This window comes from Chiloscyllium plagiosum, unplaced genomic scaffold (assembly GCF_037043375.1).
Source record: "Chiloscyllium plagiosum isolate Xiang-an unplaced genomic scaffold, Cpla_swu_hap1 HiC_scaffold_22, whole genome shotgun sequence".
Classification (NCBI taxonomy): Eukaryota; Metazoa; Chordata; class Chondrichthyes; order Orectolobiformes; family Hemiscylliidae; genus Chiloscyllium; species Chiloscyllium plagiosum.
In genome coordinates, this window is record NW_028270160.1 from 47,461,989 (window position 1) to 47,476,165 (window position 14,177).

The 14,177-nt window shown below is 38.7% G+C and overlaps 1 protein-coding gene across 1 annotated transcript in view; it reads right to left on the reverse strand.

The window, feature by feature from the left end:
- The window catches only part of hectd2 (HECT domain containing 2), a 110,116-nt gene that overhangs the window by 68,439 nt on the left and 27,500 nt on the right, over positions 1 to 14,177 (reverse strand). The window contains exons 3-5 of the mRNA XM_043712450.2: positions 6,421 to 6,559; positions 3,082 to 3,184; positions 491 to 580 (exon numbers count right to left, since the gene is read on the reverse strand). Of these exons, the coding sequence (XP_043568385.1) occupies positions 491 to 580; positions 3,082 to 3,184; positions 6,421 to 6,559 (332 nt within the window). The remainder of the gene's footprint in view (positions 1 to 490; positions 581 to 3,081; positions 3,185 to 6,420; positions 6,560 to 14,177) is intronic.

Consider the following 14,177-nt stretch of genomic DNA (forward strand, 5'->3'; position numbering starts at 1 on the left):
TATATTTTATGAAACACATTATTATTCTGCTGAATTATGTGTGTGCAATTTTGAACATTACCTGAACTAAATCTTACTCAAAGTGGAGTTCTTTTTCAATCATTTAAGAACATGCAATCTGACAGTTAAACATTTGGAAATGTTTTACAACTTTTTTTAAAAACAGTAAGTTGATAAAAATGCAATATCAGAAATATCTATGAATTATTTCAAACTTGCAATTTACTCTTCACAGATTTGTATCACAGCAAGCACATATACAAATAGCAACTATTTCTCTGCGCAGAGAGTGAGGTGGACCCAGCAATGTAACTCATTACTTTTAGCATACATCAGCAGACTAAATGCTACAGTATAAAAATACAGTGATGGCATTGTAAATATGGTGTTCTCTAAAAGTTTTCTTAAGTACCTTTCCCTGAAAGAGGTTTGATTTAATACAGTGAACTTAACTTTCAAATTTTGCAAAAATGATTTTAAAAATACTCACTGTGTTCAGTAAGGTGTCATAGACACTGTTTATTAAATTAACATTAATGCCTGGATCATCTAATGTGTTGAAAGGTGCATTAGCATTTCGCTATGAATTAATAAAAAATAAAAACATGACTTAGCTCAAATGAAATAAAAAAATTAACACAGTAAAGCAAAATCTACATTTCAGTAAATGTTTATTGGCTTTATATGGCAAAAATAATGTAGTCCTGAAAAAAGAGCAAAAGTAACTCTCATTTATTATCTTAACATAATAAATTCAAACTAAGTAAACTCTCAAATGGAATTTCAAAAATGTAGAAGATGCAATACCCATGTCACTGCTATAAACTTATCTCAATGCAGAAATAAAACAATGTCAAACATACATAAGCATAATCCTTTTCACCAGCCATACTTGCATCAAAGCTGGTCTTTGTCTTAAGGGTAATTTCTGTTTGGAGAGGTCTCCAAATTTATCTTATTAAAACCAGAACATCAAGCTTTACATAAAAAAAAAACAAAAGTCACAAGGTCCATTGGGCTAGAATTTATTTCAGGGGAAACAGCGGTCAGGGTTATTTCAGGATCCTGAACGTTCCCTTCCTACATACCTACCCACCACCTCCCAACCTCCAAGAAGGGCAAAGGGGTAACAGACACATTTCAATTTCCATTGGGCTATTGACTAAATTGGCCTGGAGGCAGGTGTCCAAATGTTGGGCAGGCACTGAAGCTGGAAGACCAAAGGGGCTTTCCAACTTGGGAGGAATGAGATGGATTAGCAGGCAGCAAATAAGTTAAGAGACAGAGAGGATGCTTCAAGATATGAAGACACACCCACCAACCTAAACCCCTTTAAATCCTCAATTATAAAAAATGACTTTTGTAGCTAGGCCACCATCATGGTGATGAGGGGATGTTGAATGCAGTAGCTACCTAGTCAGGCAAGTGGGATCTCGGAGCCTGCTTGCAGTGTTGCATTCTTCCCCAGTTTGCCTCTGGGATCTACCTCCTGGCCATTAAAGTGACCCCAATATTTTCGGGTGACTGGAGGCTGACTGAAAATTTATAGGTCACCTGCCACCTGAAAGGCAGTGGCCCTACAAGCCCCATTTCTGTAAACGTTGACATGAGGGAGGAAGAGCTGACGGCTTGCATGCAAGCCCACAGGGCTGCTTTCAGCTCCCCTCTGCCACTGTTTCTTGCCTCAATGGAGGCTGAAGATCCAGCCCTTGGGTTTGAAGGGAACAAGATGGATGAAATAATTCTAAACGTTATTATTAAATTACATGAATGTGTGATGGTAAATTGTGACAAATTTAGGAAAAAGTAAAAAGTACCGGAAGTAAGGAAGTTCAAACTTTTTAACTCCTGATTAAAGAATAAGTAAGACTTGTAATGAATCTTGGTTTTAACATACTGGATATCAGAAGAAGAAACAACAGAGATTAGCAAAAATAAAAGGAAAATTGTGATTCATTGATGCTGCCATACCAACCTCAAGCTAACAACTAAGAAGGAGGACACAACCTTGCAACGATCCTTTTTGGGATTCCATATTAAGATAATGTTATTGGATTCAGAGTAACATCTGCTTATCGACAGATATTGATACAATATAGAGGTTTGGATAGCAACTCAATATTAGAAAGAGGTACAGGCAAATGTATAAATTGTTAATAGTAGAAGTAATGGTCAAAGAGGTAAATAAATTTAAATACATTACTTATTTGATTATTAATTAGAAGTGAAAATTAAATCCTATAGTGAGTCATTCAAAGAGGAGGTAGTCAGTGGTCAAAACAAATGAGTTCCCCCAAGGAAAAGGGTGAACCTCACAAATCCAGATGTCAAAAATAGAATTAGACAATAAAAGGGAAACATATGTCAAATAAGAGGAATTCAATATAGCAGATAGACTGGAGGAGTATAGGAAATCCAGGAAGAAATTAAAATAGTAAATTGGGAAAGCAAAGGCAAGAATGCAAATATGTAGGGAAGTGAAATTCAGCAAAGCCCAAAGATATTTTACAAATGCAAAGAGATCACAAGGACAGTGTGATCTTCCAGTTGTTGGGTTCTTTGATTGAGCATTATCATAGAATCCTTACATTATGGAAACAGGCCCTTCAGCCCAACAAGTCCATACCAACCCTCCGAAGAATAATCCACCCAGATCCATTCCCCTACATTTAACCCCTGACTATTTACGTATCCTGAACACTGCGGCATGGACAATTCACCTAACTTGTACATCTTTGGATTGTGGGAAGAAATCAGAGCACCCGGAGGAAACGCACGCAGACACGGGGAGAATGTGCAAACTCCACACAGACTGTCACCCAAGGATGGAATCAAACCCGGGTCCTGGTACTGTGAGACAGCAGTGCTAACCACTGAGCCACCATGATCACTGAGTTTTATGGGAATGAAACATAGGCACCATTCTGAAATGTGTCTCATTAAATACAGATACCCAAAAACTTCAAAATAACCTGAAAATGTTGATTATCTTTTCTGTGCATTTAGAACCAAATCAATGGATAACAGCTAGCCTAAAATTATTACTGGAGCAAAATACAACAGTATGTGTTGTCTATTTACCTTGAAAGTTGCATTAATCTCCAGGAAAGAATCAAATGTTGTTGAATAAAAATCATGTACAATTGTCCAGTCTCCTGATATCTTGGCCTTTTCTACATCTTCTCTGAAATTAAAAAAAATCTTCTCCATTATGTTTGTTAATCAAACCAACAAGATTTAGTTTAATTAAAAAGCATATTATTGAATGGTGAATGGTGCTATGTCCCTTAATTGTGGTCTATCCTGGTTCAGAACTTCATCATATAAAAAGTTTTCTTTCCACGCCCAGGAACAGATGAACTTTGAATTGAATAGAAGATCGATTGAATAGAAGAAACACTTAACATTGTTCATGACTTCTAAATAAGAAACTTCCCCCTTTTGTAAAGTCTTTAAGGCTCTTCTAATTATCATAACTCAATTCAGGGACTTCTGGGAATTTCACTTTTTTTTTGTCTTGATAATATACATTGGTGAATCTTTCCATTCCCTTAAGTGGTGTGAGAATTGGTGAGAAAGTACAGCAGAAAGGGAAAAATCAGATTCTTGATGTCAAGAAAAATACATCTAATTTTCCGCTTAGGATTTAAACGGTGAGTTCTGAATCGCACTAATGAGCAGTAACCATGTTATGTCCACATGTTTGCTTCTCATTATTAACTAAACTCAGCTATGTTCTATGAAGTTCAGATTCACTTCTTCTCGCATGACAAACTGAATGGTGAAAATTCCCGACTGGAAAGTCAGAATGGTTACCTGGTGGCAGCAGTTCATTGTTTGCTTTTCTGGGCCTTCAAAAAACTCTGTCTTCACAACAATGTAGCTGCATGTTCCATGTCCACTGTTCTCCATCTAGTTGGCGTCAACAAACATCAGGTCTCTCCACATTATTATTATTACTTTTGAACTAACTCCATATCACATCTGCCCTTACAGAATTTCACTTTGGAGCTCAGAGTGCTTCTGCTTGATCACTTTACGCACAGGGTCACACATGCATCTCATGGTTCTTAGTTTAAGTACTTAATGTTAAATTTGGGGCTGAGAACCTCTATGGTTTGCTTTGTCTTTCAGCGCATTGGATGGTCACTGCTAACATATAGAATGTCAGATAACTGTGATATTATTTGCTTTATAGCATGAGGGAGAGACAGGGAATGTGTAACAATTCCAAGCACTGAATGGTCAAGGGGCAAACATATTCTTGTGCGGCAGTCGGGTCTTCTTTCTGTTGAACGCATACTCAGTTGTGTGATTTGGCAGAGGAAATTAGCTGGGGTATATAAGTTGTAAATGGAATCACTGCAATTAAATCAGGTTAAATGCTGTCTGACATCAATGCTGCCTATTCTGCAAACTCAAAGCAGAGTGCTCCCAGCGTGCTAACTTCACCAAAATGGCATTAGGCACAAACTGCAAAAAGGTGTACACAATATGTAATGGGCAGCACTTTGGACCCAAAATGATATTTGCCCCAGTGAAAGTACCAGAGCTCTATTTCTGGATTTATAAGCCTTTAAAGCAGATATACTGAAGATTAAATTTTGTTCTTGCAACGAGAGGCCAAATCATGGGCTGGAAATTCAGGAGAGATATCACTTCAGCTGCTTTGGGAGACCCGTGGCCAGATTTTACGACAGTCAGGCAACAGATTAGCTTTTAGGACTCCCAGCCCCTTTCAAGGACTTCCATCTGGTTCCAGGAGCTGTCAACCAATCAGTCTCATCAGCACCACTTGGAGCAGTGGATACTGTAAAAAGAGAATGCTGGAATGACATTGTCTTCTCAACCAGCCAGCTAGGGTCTGGGGCAGTCAGGCAGTCCCTGGCAAATGGGGAGGGGTGAGGGAAGATGTCACAGCTGCAAAGAGCTGTGGACCACATAGTGCCCAATTAGAAAGTTCCCCAGCAGCTCCCCCAAGGCCGCAAGGAGACCATCAGAGTCCAACAGGCAGTCACTCCATGAAAGAAGGCCCCATGCACTGCTGGCAAAGTGCTAGCATCAATGGGAAGGGGCCCTTAATTGGCCACTTCAGCCATGTAATTAACCTCTGGGTGGGAGGACCACCCTCCAGTTTAATGAAATGATTGGATGGTAGATGGAAAATAGGTTGACCACCTCTGATTACTCTTGCTATTTTACAAGCCTTTCCACCTACTGGTTCATCCAGAGAGGGGACTGGCAAAATCCAGTCTTCAATATGTATTGAATTATTATGTGAAGACATGCATTGCTTAAACCTATAGCTGCGGGTACAGAACACCACTTGATTACTTATGTTGGAGATAACTAACTTGGACCTATCTGGCTTCAGGAATGCATTCAATATGGAGATCCAAAATGGGGTAAAGATTTTCTTCCTGTTCACATTAAACAACAGCAAAATGTTTCACCTGATACTGAAGGTGGGGGCAAAACATGTATTATATGGACCATTAATTTATGTGATGCTGAGAGTGCAGTGGTTATGTTGTTAGACTAGTATTCTTAAAGTCTAGGCTAATATTAGAATTAAATTAAAGTCAAATTGAACACTTCAATTTGAGTTAAAGGGTCACTGTCACAAATGAAACTACAAGTCTGACAGTGATCATTTTCATTAAGTTATCATAAAAATCTAACTAGTTCAGCACTGTCCTTTAGCAATAATTACTTACGTTCCTTACCCATTCATTCTATATGTGATTCTATTCCACACCAACATGTTGATTCTTAATTGCTCTCCTATGCATCTCCTTGCAATGAATAGGAAGGGTTTAGAGACATATGGGTCAAATGCAGGCAAATGGGACTACCTCAATTTAGGATAACTGGTGAACATGGACGAGCTGGACCGTAGGATCTGTTTACATGCTTTATGGCTCTATGCAGGCCACTTATTTGCAACTAACAACCAGGTGCGGTAGTTTAAGAAGCTAACCTAATATCAACTCTGTGTTGAACAGTAAATGCAATTTTTACCAACAAAATCAGCAGGTCAAGAGTAATTTTAAAATATTCAGAAGATTTCTCATTTTGGTGTCAATGTTTAGAACATATTGGGATCTCTCATGACTTGAATATATCAGCTGCTCAAAAAATGGTGAAATAAACAGGACTACAAGGGCTCACAAGCACAATACCAACAAACGTTAGAGGGCAGGGAATGTGCGGTGACCTGGTCAATGATTCTTTCCTAGATTTCCTGGGAAAAAAAAAGTTATATCTACAATCAAACTTCAGTAATCAAATTCCTTTTCGAATAAAATGCAGTTTAAGCACATATTTACTGTTTTGATACTATTGTGAACTCAATAAGTAACTTATTAGTACTTTTGACAGTAATGGTCACATTTAACTCTGTCAGTTCTAAGTACTTACTGAAATTCCTTCACCGTTTTGGTATGAATAGGAAGTGCAGGTTCAGGAGGGATGGGAGCTTTCATTTCAGGGGGCAAAATCTCGATTGAGATGTGTTGTTTTTGACGTACAACTGGATTAATGGGTGGTAGATCTCGCACTGTAAGAGGAGGAAAGAATGTCATGTCACAACTAATTCACCATGTAATAATTGGTCTTAAATACTTTATAATGTATCTAAATTCTCCTACATGTTTTACTGCAAGAAAATAATAACATCATTTCAGCTTAAAGGAACTTTTTGTCTCATAAGCCAATATTTACTGAATTTGCTACTTGAAACAATTTATTGCCCTCTTTTAAATCCAGAATGAGGCAACATTTCTTAATTTCCCTTTCTTTATTACCTTCCTATTTTTGTTACTTCTCCCAGGTCATGTACTATGCCAGCTTGTAGGGTTGACAAGCAATGTGATCCCAGTCATTGTCCATCATTACTGTCATTGGTTACTTGGAAGTTTCACAAAAGAAACCAGTGGTTTGCTTGTTCTTCCTTCATGGAACCATCCAAACTCCATTCAGGATCCTTTCACAACAACAACACGGTGATGTGGAAATCACTCGGTTACTTCCACATCTCTTCACTCCATATCTTAATAGTTTGGAGCTTCTCGTTGCTTAGCCATGATTATCAGTATTCTACGTATGTAAAACTTTCAAGTCTATTCAGGCATTCGTAACATTAATAATGATCTCAAAATTAACTTCAGCCCTCATGTTTTCAGTTTGTGAGAACCACTCCCCCACTGCAATTTAATTGGCAATTGAACAAAGTATTATATACTGTCAGAATAATATATGGATCAAAATTATAGAACATATGATGCAGTTGCACATATGAAAACATATTGATCAACCTTAAAAATGAAATCTGTTGTGATGAAAAGTCATGAACCTGAAACATAAATGTTTCTTGTTTCACAATTGCTGTCTGACTTTAAGCTTTACCAGAATATTCTGTTTTAATTCCAAATGAGCAAACTTAGAGTAGGGTAAATGTTCAAACACAAGCTCATTTTTACTAGAAATTGTTGTTATACAAGAAATGAATCAGAAACATTTGAAGTCAATGCAAAATGCAACAGGATTGTATTTAAACTACGGAATATGAAATGACTTGAAATTAAATCCAAAATAGAACAGGCATTAAAGATTGACCACTAGTGTACTAGTACTTAATCAAATCCAGCACAAAGTAATATCTATTACATGTAAATTTCCTGTAACAGAGTACAATGAAGGAAAGAAACACTTTCAGAAATCATCTATGTTTTGGAGGAATGAACTTGATGAGAATATCAAATAGTGAAGTTTACATATCCTTTCAAATTGCTTTGTGTTTCATTACCACGAAGGTGTTCATGCACAAGAATACACAAAAAGTGCTAAGGGTGCACATAAATGCATAAGAGGGCCATTCTCCCATCTTCTAAAAAACTGGAATACTTTAGATGGTATAGTCAACATTTTTAAATTGCTTGGACTATTGTTACCTTTTTCAGCGAAGTGTTCATTAATAATTAAGAAATGGTAACAAAGACTGAATTTTATCAACACTAAGACTATCTTAAATTGAGTAGCTCAGAGTACATTAAATAGCAGCAGGAAACCAACTCACCTTTGTTGTACTTAATATACCATATTTATAATGGGCATGTTGGGAACCATTATCTCTCCCAATGCCATCTGATCCTTCTGGACTTTTTCCTGTTGATAATTATACTTTGTGGCATCATGATGTCTTAATTCTTAGAACATAGAACATAGAACAATACAGCACAGAACAGGCCCTTCGGCCCACGACGTTGTGCCGAACATTTGTCCTAGCTTAAGCACCCATCCATGTACCTATCCAATTGCCGCTTAAAGGTCACCAAAGATTCTGACTCTACCACTCCCACAGGCAGCGCATTCCATGCCCCCACCACTCTCTGGGTAAAGAACCCACCCCTGACATCTCCCCTATACCTTCCACCCTTCACCTTAAATTTATGTCCCCTTGTAACACTCTGTTGTACCCGGGGAAAAAGTTTCTGACTGTCTACTCTATCTATTCCTCTGATCATTTTATACACCTTTATCAAGTCACCCCTCATCCTTCGCCGTTCCAATGAGAAAAGGCCTAGCACTCTCAACCTATCCTCGTACGACCTATTCTCCATTCCAGGCAACATCCTGGTAAGTCTTCTCTGCACCCTCTCCAAAGCTTCCACATCTTTCCTGAAGTGAGGCGACCAGAACTGCACACAGTACTCCAAATGTGGCCTAACCAAAGTCCTGTACAGTTGCAACATCACTTCACGACTCTTGAATTCAATCCCTCTGCTAATGAACGCTAATACACCATAGGCCTTCTTACAAGCCCTATCCACCTGAGTGGCAACTTTCTTGATGACAATGAAGGAAGTGCATCATATGATATGGCTTTAGCCCTTAATAGTCTGAAATATTTGATACTGTGGCACATTCTCACATGTAAAATTGATTTGACACAGTTTAGAAACTGGTATAGATAAATAAATTCATAGTATGTTTAAAAACATTGTAGAAATAAGCAAAGACTTAAGAATCTATAAAAATATGCAATGTCAGGATTTGATATTGATAGAAATTTAAATTTTGCAACAGATATATTATGCTAAGTAATGCACAAAAATCTTGGATGGGAATGATTCACCTGGTAAAGGAAAACTGGATGATGACTAACAGTATCTATTTTGTTGTTAGTAAATTAAACTCAGGCATTTGAGGAAAAAAGGAACCAAACTTTTAAGTCAGAGAACCAATAAAATTGTGATAATACAAAAACAATGTTTAAATAAACCACACATGATAGATTCTGTGAAATTTGGAACATTTTAAATATATCTAAGTGACTATTTGCAAGGAAAATATCTTTGGTCCACATATTTTTGTGTGAATTGAAAATTAATCTGATTATTATTTAAAATTGCAATTTGGGTTTACAAACGATTAAACTCAGTCACCTCAATTTTGCAGCATATTCTTGAAATATTACAATCATATGTTGCTTGGCAAAATGTAATTATAACAAGAATCAATATGTCCTGTTCTTTCACTGGAGCTGGCTTTTAACATTCTGAAATTCTTGTTGCTGTGGTAACAGAGTCACAGAGTTTCTGTAGTTCAGTTGCTAAGGACAGGTTTGGAACCCAAATTCTTTTCTAAATGTATTTATAATGTGACACATGGGGTCCATGGAAAATAAAAGTGTAGTATGAAATCAACAATTGCATTAATCTCTTGGAAAAACCTATGTTACTTGGCAACCAACACAAATGTATTCAAAATATATTTGCTTGAAATAAAACATGTTGAGGAAATAGTTCAAGCTTGTGAATGATGAAATTAGGCACTAATTTAATTTAATCTTTTTACTGCCATTTGTAAGCAACACTGCACATTCTATGAATTTAAATTGAAATGTAATTCAATTATAGGCTTTAATAATCTGCATAATGTGTCTCTGCAGCTTCATCTAAAAATACAGAAAGGCTTGTTTTAGCAATCTAAACATGACAAAGGTCTCCTTTAACATTTATGTTTCCACAAAAGCTAGCAGAGTGTTAGGTTAGAGTGGTCCTGAGCATCTTATGCATAATCATACTTTTGAACTTGCACTAACACTGAAATGAGCTGACAGAGGATGCTGCTCATGTGGAATGTTTATAGAATGTAGAAATGTGTGCTTCATACAAGCATTCCCCCATCCCTGCCCCCCACCACACCAAAAAAAAAGACATTGTCCTATACCATGAAATAACTTTCCATCAATCATTTGCAATCATAAAAAGTGAAGATGGTGCATTAAGGAGGTTATAGAATAACAGAATATACAAGATCTGAAGAATTATTAACAGCCCTCATTGACAGCTGAAAACAAGTAATCTGCATTTACTCTGCATTCATCTTTGAAATATAACTGAGGATGCTACAAATAATAAAACCAACCATATTGATGGGAATACCTTTGTTGCAAACCTGTCCTTAGCAACAGGGGGGGGGGGGCGGGGGAGAGGGGTTGGAGGGTGGAGGGAGTGCACGGGAGAAGGGAGGGAAGTCTGTGTGTAAGACATGCAGTTTTTCTCAGTTTGTAAGTAAATAATTTATGCAGATTTAAAAATAATTTTCTTAAATCAGCTATTACATTGCTAATGCACAAATAAAACTCTGACTCTCTTCTGGGAACTGTCATTCTGCTTGCCCAGCTTAAAGCTTGATCTTTTATCTCAAACCTTCCCTTCTGGAGGTCTCTCTTTATTTTCATTTGTCCATCTCACTAATATCCTTGTTCAAGAGTTTCTTTTTCTCTTCTTTTGAGGTTATCTTACATTCTCTACATCAGGGGAACCTCCAGCCCACAGGTCAAATCCAGCCCAGTAGCCCCTCTGCCAAGGTCCTGGAGCAAATGGCTATGACAGAGTGGAGATGGCAGCACAGCAGAGAAGTGGGAACTCCTGAGAACCAATGCCAATGAAGCAGCTGCAGAGGCCTGAAGAGGGCAGCAGCCAAAGGCGTAGGGGACACCGGAGGAGAACCACCAGCAAAGGTCTTTATCCAAAGATCTATCATAGAATGACCACAAAACTGGCTGATGCAAATCAAAGAGGAAAGGTGGGTGCAATGTGTTCTGTTTTTAATGAAAAAAAGCAAGGATTGGGAACCCTTTCTTCTATTGGGAACTAGTCACACTTGGATGAAATTAATCAAGAATCGCACACAAAGAAAAAGACAAAGACAGAGTGGTTTTATTTTATTGAGAGAGAAAACCGAAATATCCAACATCTCCTACTGTTAAAGTACGAGGGCTGAAGTTGTTTTGCCCAACTAAGTCTTCCTTTACCATAGAGATGTACAACAAGGAAACAGACCCTTTGGTCCAACCTGTCCATGCCAATCAGATATCCGGACCCAATCTAGTCCCACCTGCCAGCACCTGGCCCATATCCCTCCAAACCCTTCCTATTCATATACTAATCCAAATGCCTTTTTAAATGTTGCAATTGTATCAGCCTCCACCACTTGCTCTGGCAGCTCATTCCATACATGTACCACCCTCTGCATGAAAACGTTGTGCCTTAAATCTCTTTTATATATTTTCCCTCTCACCCTAAACCTATGCCCCCTCATTCTGGACTCCCCCACCCCAGTGAAAAGACTTTGTCTATTTATCCTATCCATGCTTCTCATAATTTTGTAAACCTCTATAAGGTCACACCTCAGCCTCCAACACTCCACGGAAAACAGCCCCAGCCTGTTCAGCATCTCTCTATAGCCCTCCTCCAACCCTGGCACCATCCTTGTAAAATGTTTCTGAACCCTTTCAAGTTTCACAACATCTTTCCAATAGGAAAGAGACCAGAATTGCACGCATATTCCAACAGTGGTCTAACTAATGTCCTATACAGACGTAACATGACCTCCCAACTCCTGTACTCAATACTCAGACCAATAAATGAAAGCACACCAAACACCTTCTTCACTATCCTATCTATGTGCGACTCCACTTTCAAGGAGCTTATGAACCTGCACTCCAAGGTCTCTTTGTTCAGCAACACTCCCTAGGACCTCACCATTCAGTATACAAGTCCTGCTAAAATTTGCTTTCCCAAAATGCAGCACCTCACATTTATCTGAATTAAACTCGATCTGCGACTTCTCAGCCCATTGTCCCACCTGATCGAGATTCCGTTGTAATCTGATGTAATCTTCTTCGCTGTCCACTACACCTCCAATTTTCAGGTCATCTGCAAACTTACTAACTATAGCTCTTATGCTCACATCCAAATCATTGATATAAATGACAAAAAGTAGTGGACCCAGCACTGATCCTTATGGCACTCCACTGGTCACAGGCCTCCAGTCTGAAAAACAACCCTCCACCACCACCCTCTGTCTTCTATCTTTGAGCCAGTTCTATATCCAAATGGCTAGTTCTCCCTGTATTCCATGAGATCTAATCTTCCTAATCAGTCTCCCATGGGGAACCTTGTCGAATACCTTACTGACGTCCATATAGGTCACATCTATCGCTCTGCCCTCATCAATCCTCTGTTACTTCTTCAAAAAACTCAATCAAGTTTGTGAGATGTGATTTCCCACACACAAAGCCATGTTGACTATCCCTAATCAGTCCTTGCCTTTCCAAATACATGTACATCCTGTCCCTCAGGATTCCCTCCAACAACTTGCCCATCACTGAAGTCAGGCTCACTGTCTATAGTTCCCTGATTTGTCCTTACCAACTTTCATAAACAGTGGCACCACGTTAGTCAACCTCCAGTCTTCCGGCACCTCACCTGTGACCATCAATGGCACAAATATCTCAGCAAGAGGCTCAGCAATCACTTCCCTAGCTTCCCACAGAGTTCTAAGGTACTCCTGATCAGGTCCTGGGGATTTATCCACTTTATGCTTTTCAAGACATCCAGCACTTCCTCCTCTGTAATATGGACATTTTTCAAGATGTCACCATCTATTTCCCTACATTCTATACCTTCCACGTCCTTTTCCACAGTAAATACTGATGCAAAATACTTGTTTAGCATCTCCCCCATTTTCTGTGACTCAACTCAAAGGCCGCCTTGCTCATCTTTGAGGGGCCCTATTCTCTCCCTAATTACCCTTTATGTATTTGTAAAAACCCTTTGGATTCTCCTTAATTCTATTTGCCAAAACTATCTAATGTCCCCTTTCTGCCCTCCTAATTTCCCTCTTAAGTAAACTCCTACTGCCTTTATACTTTTCTAAGGAATCACTCGGTCTATCCTGTCTATACCTGACATATGCTTCTTTCTTTTTCTGAACCATAACCTCAATTTCTTAGTCATGCAGCATTCTCTGTACCTACCAGCCTTTTCTTTCACCCTAACAGGAATATACTGTCTCTGGACTCTCGTTATCTCATTTCTGAAGGCTTCCCATTTTCCAGCCGTCCCTTTAACTGCAAAAAGCTGGTCCCAATCAGCTTTTGAAAGTTCTTGCTTAATACCGTCAAAATTGGCCTTTCTCCAATTTAGAACTTCAACTTTTAGATCTGGTCTATCCTTTTGCATCACAGTTTTAAATCTAATAGAATTATGGTCGCTGGCCCCCAAAGTGCCCCTCCACTGACACCTCAGTCACCTCCCCAACCTTATTTCCCAAGGGTTTTGCATCTTCTCTAGTAGTTACATCCACATACTGAGTCAGAAAATTTTCTTGTGCACACTTAACAAATTCCTCTGCATCTAAACCCTTAATTTTATAGCAGTCCCAGTCTATGTTTGGAAAGTTAAAATCCCCTACCATAACCGCCCTATTATTCTTACAGATAGCTGAGATCTCCTTACAAATTTGTTTCTCAATTTCCCTCTGACTATTAGGGGGTCTATAATACAATCCCAATAAGGTGATTATCCCTTTCTTATTTCTCTGTTCCACCCAAATAACTTCCCTGGATGTATTTCTGGGAATATCACCTTGTTTTAAAAAATTCTCAAGGTCAGGTTCGTAGGAGAGTAGTCTGACACAGAACAAACGACCAAGAGGCGAGTCTGCTAGAATATGGGCATTTTATTCCCCGCAGCGTCGCCACAACCAACGGGTCTGGCTTATACTCACTCTACATGTTACCGGAACTGGGAGCCGTCAGTTCTCGTAGAGCGGTTGCCAACAACCCACGCTCGGCGGTTAAACGTAACCCCGGAGCAGACTCA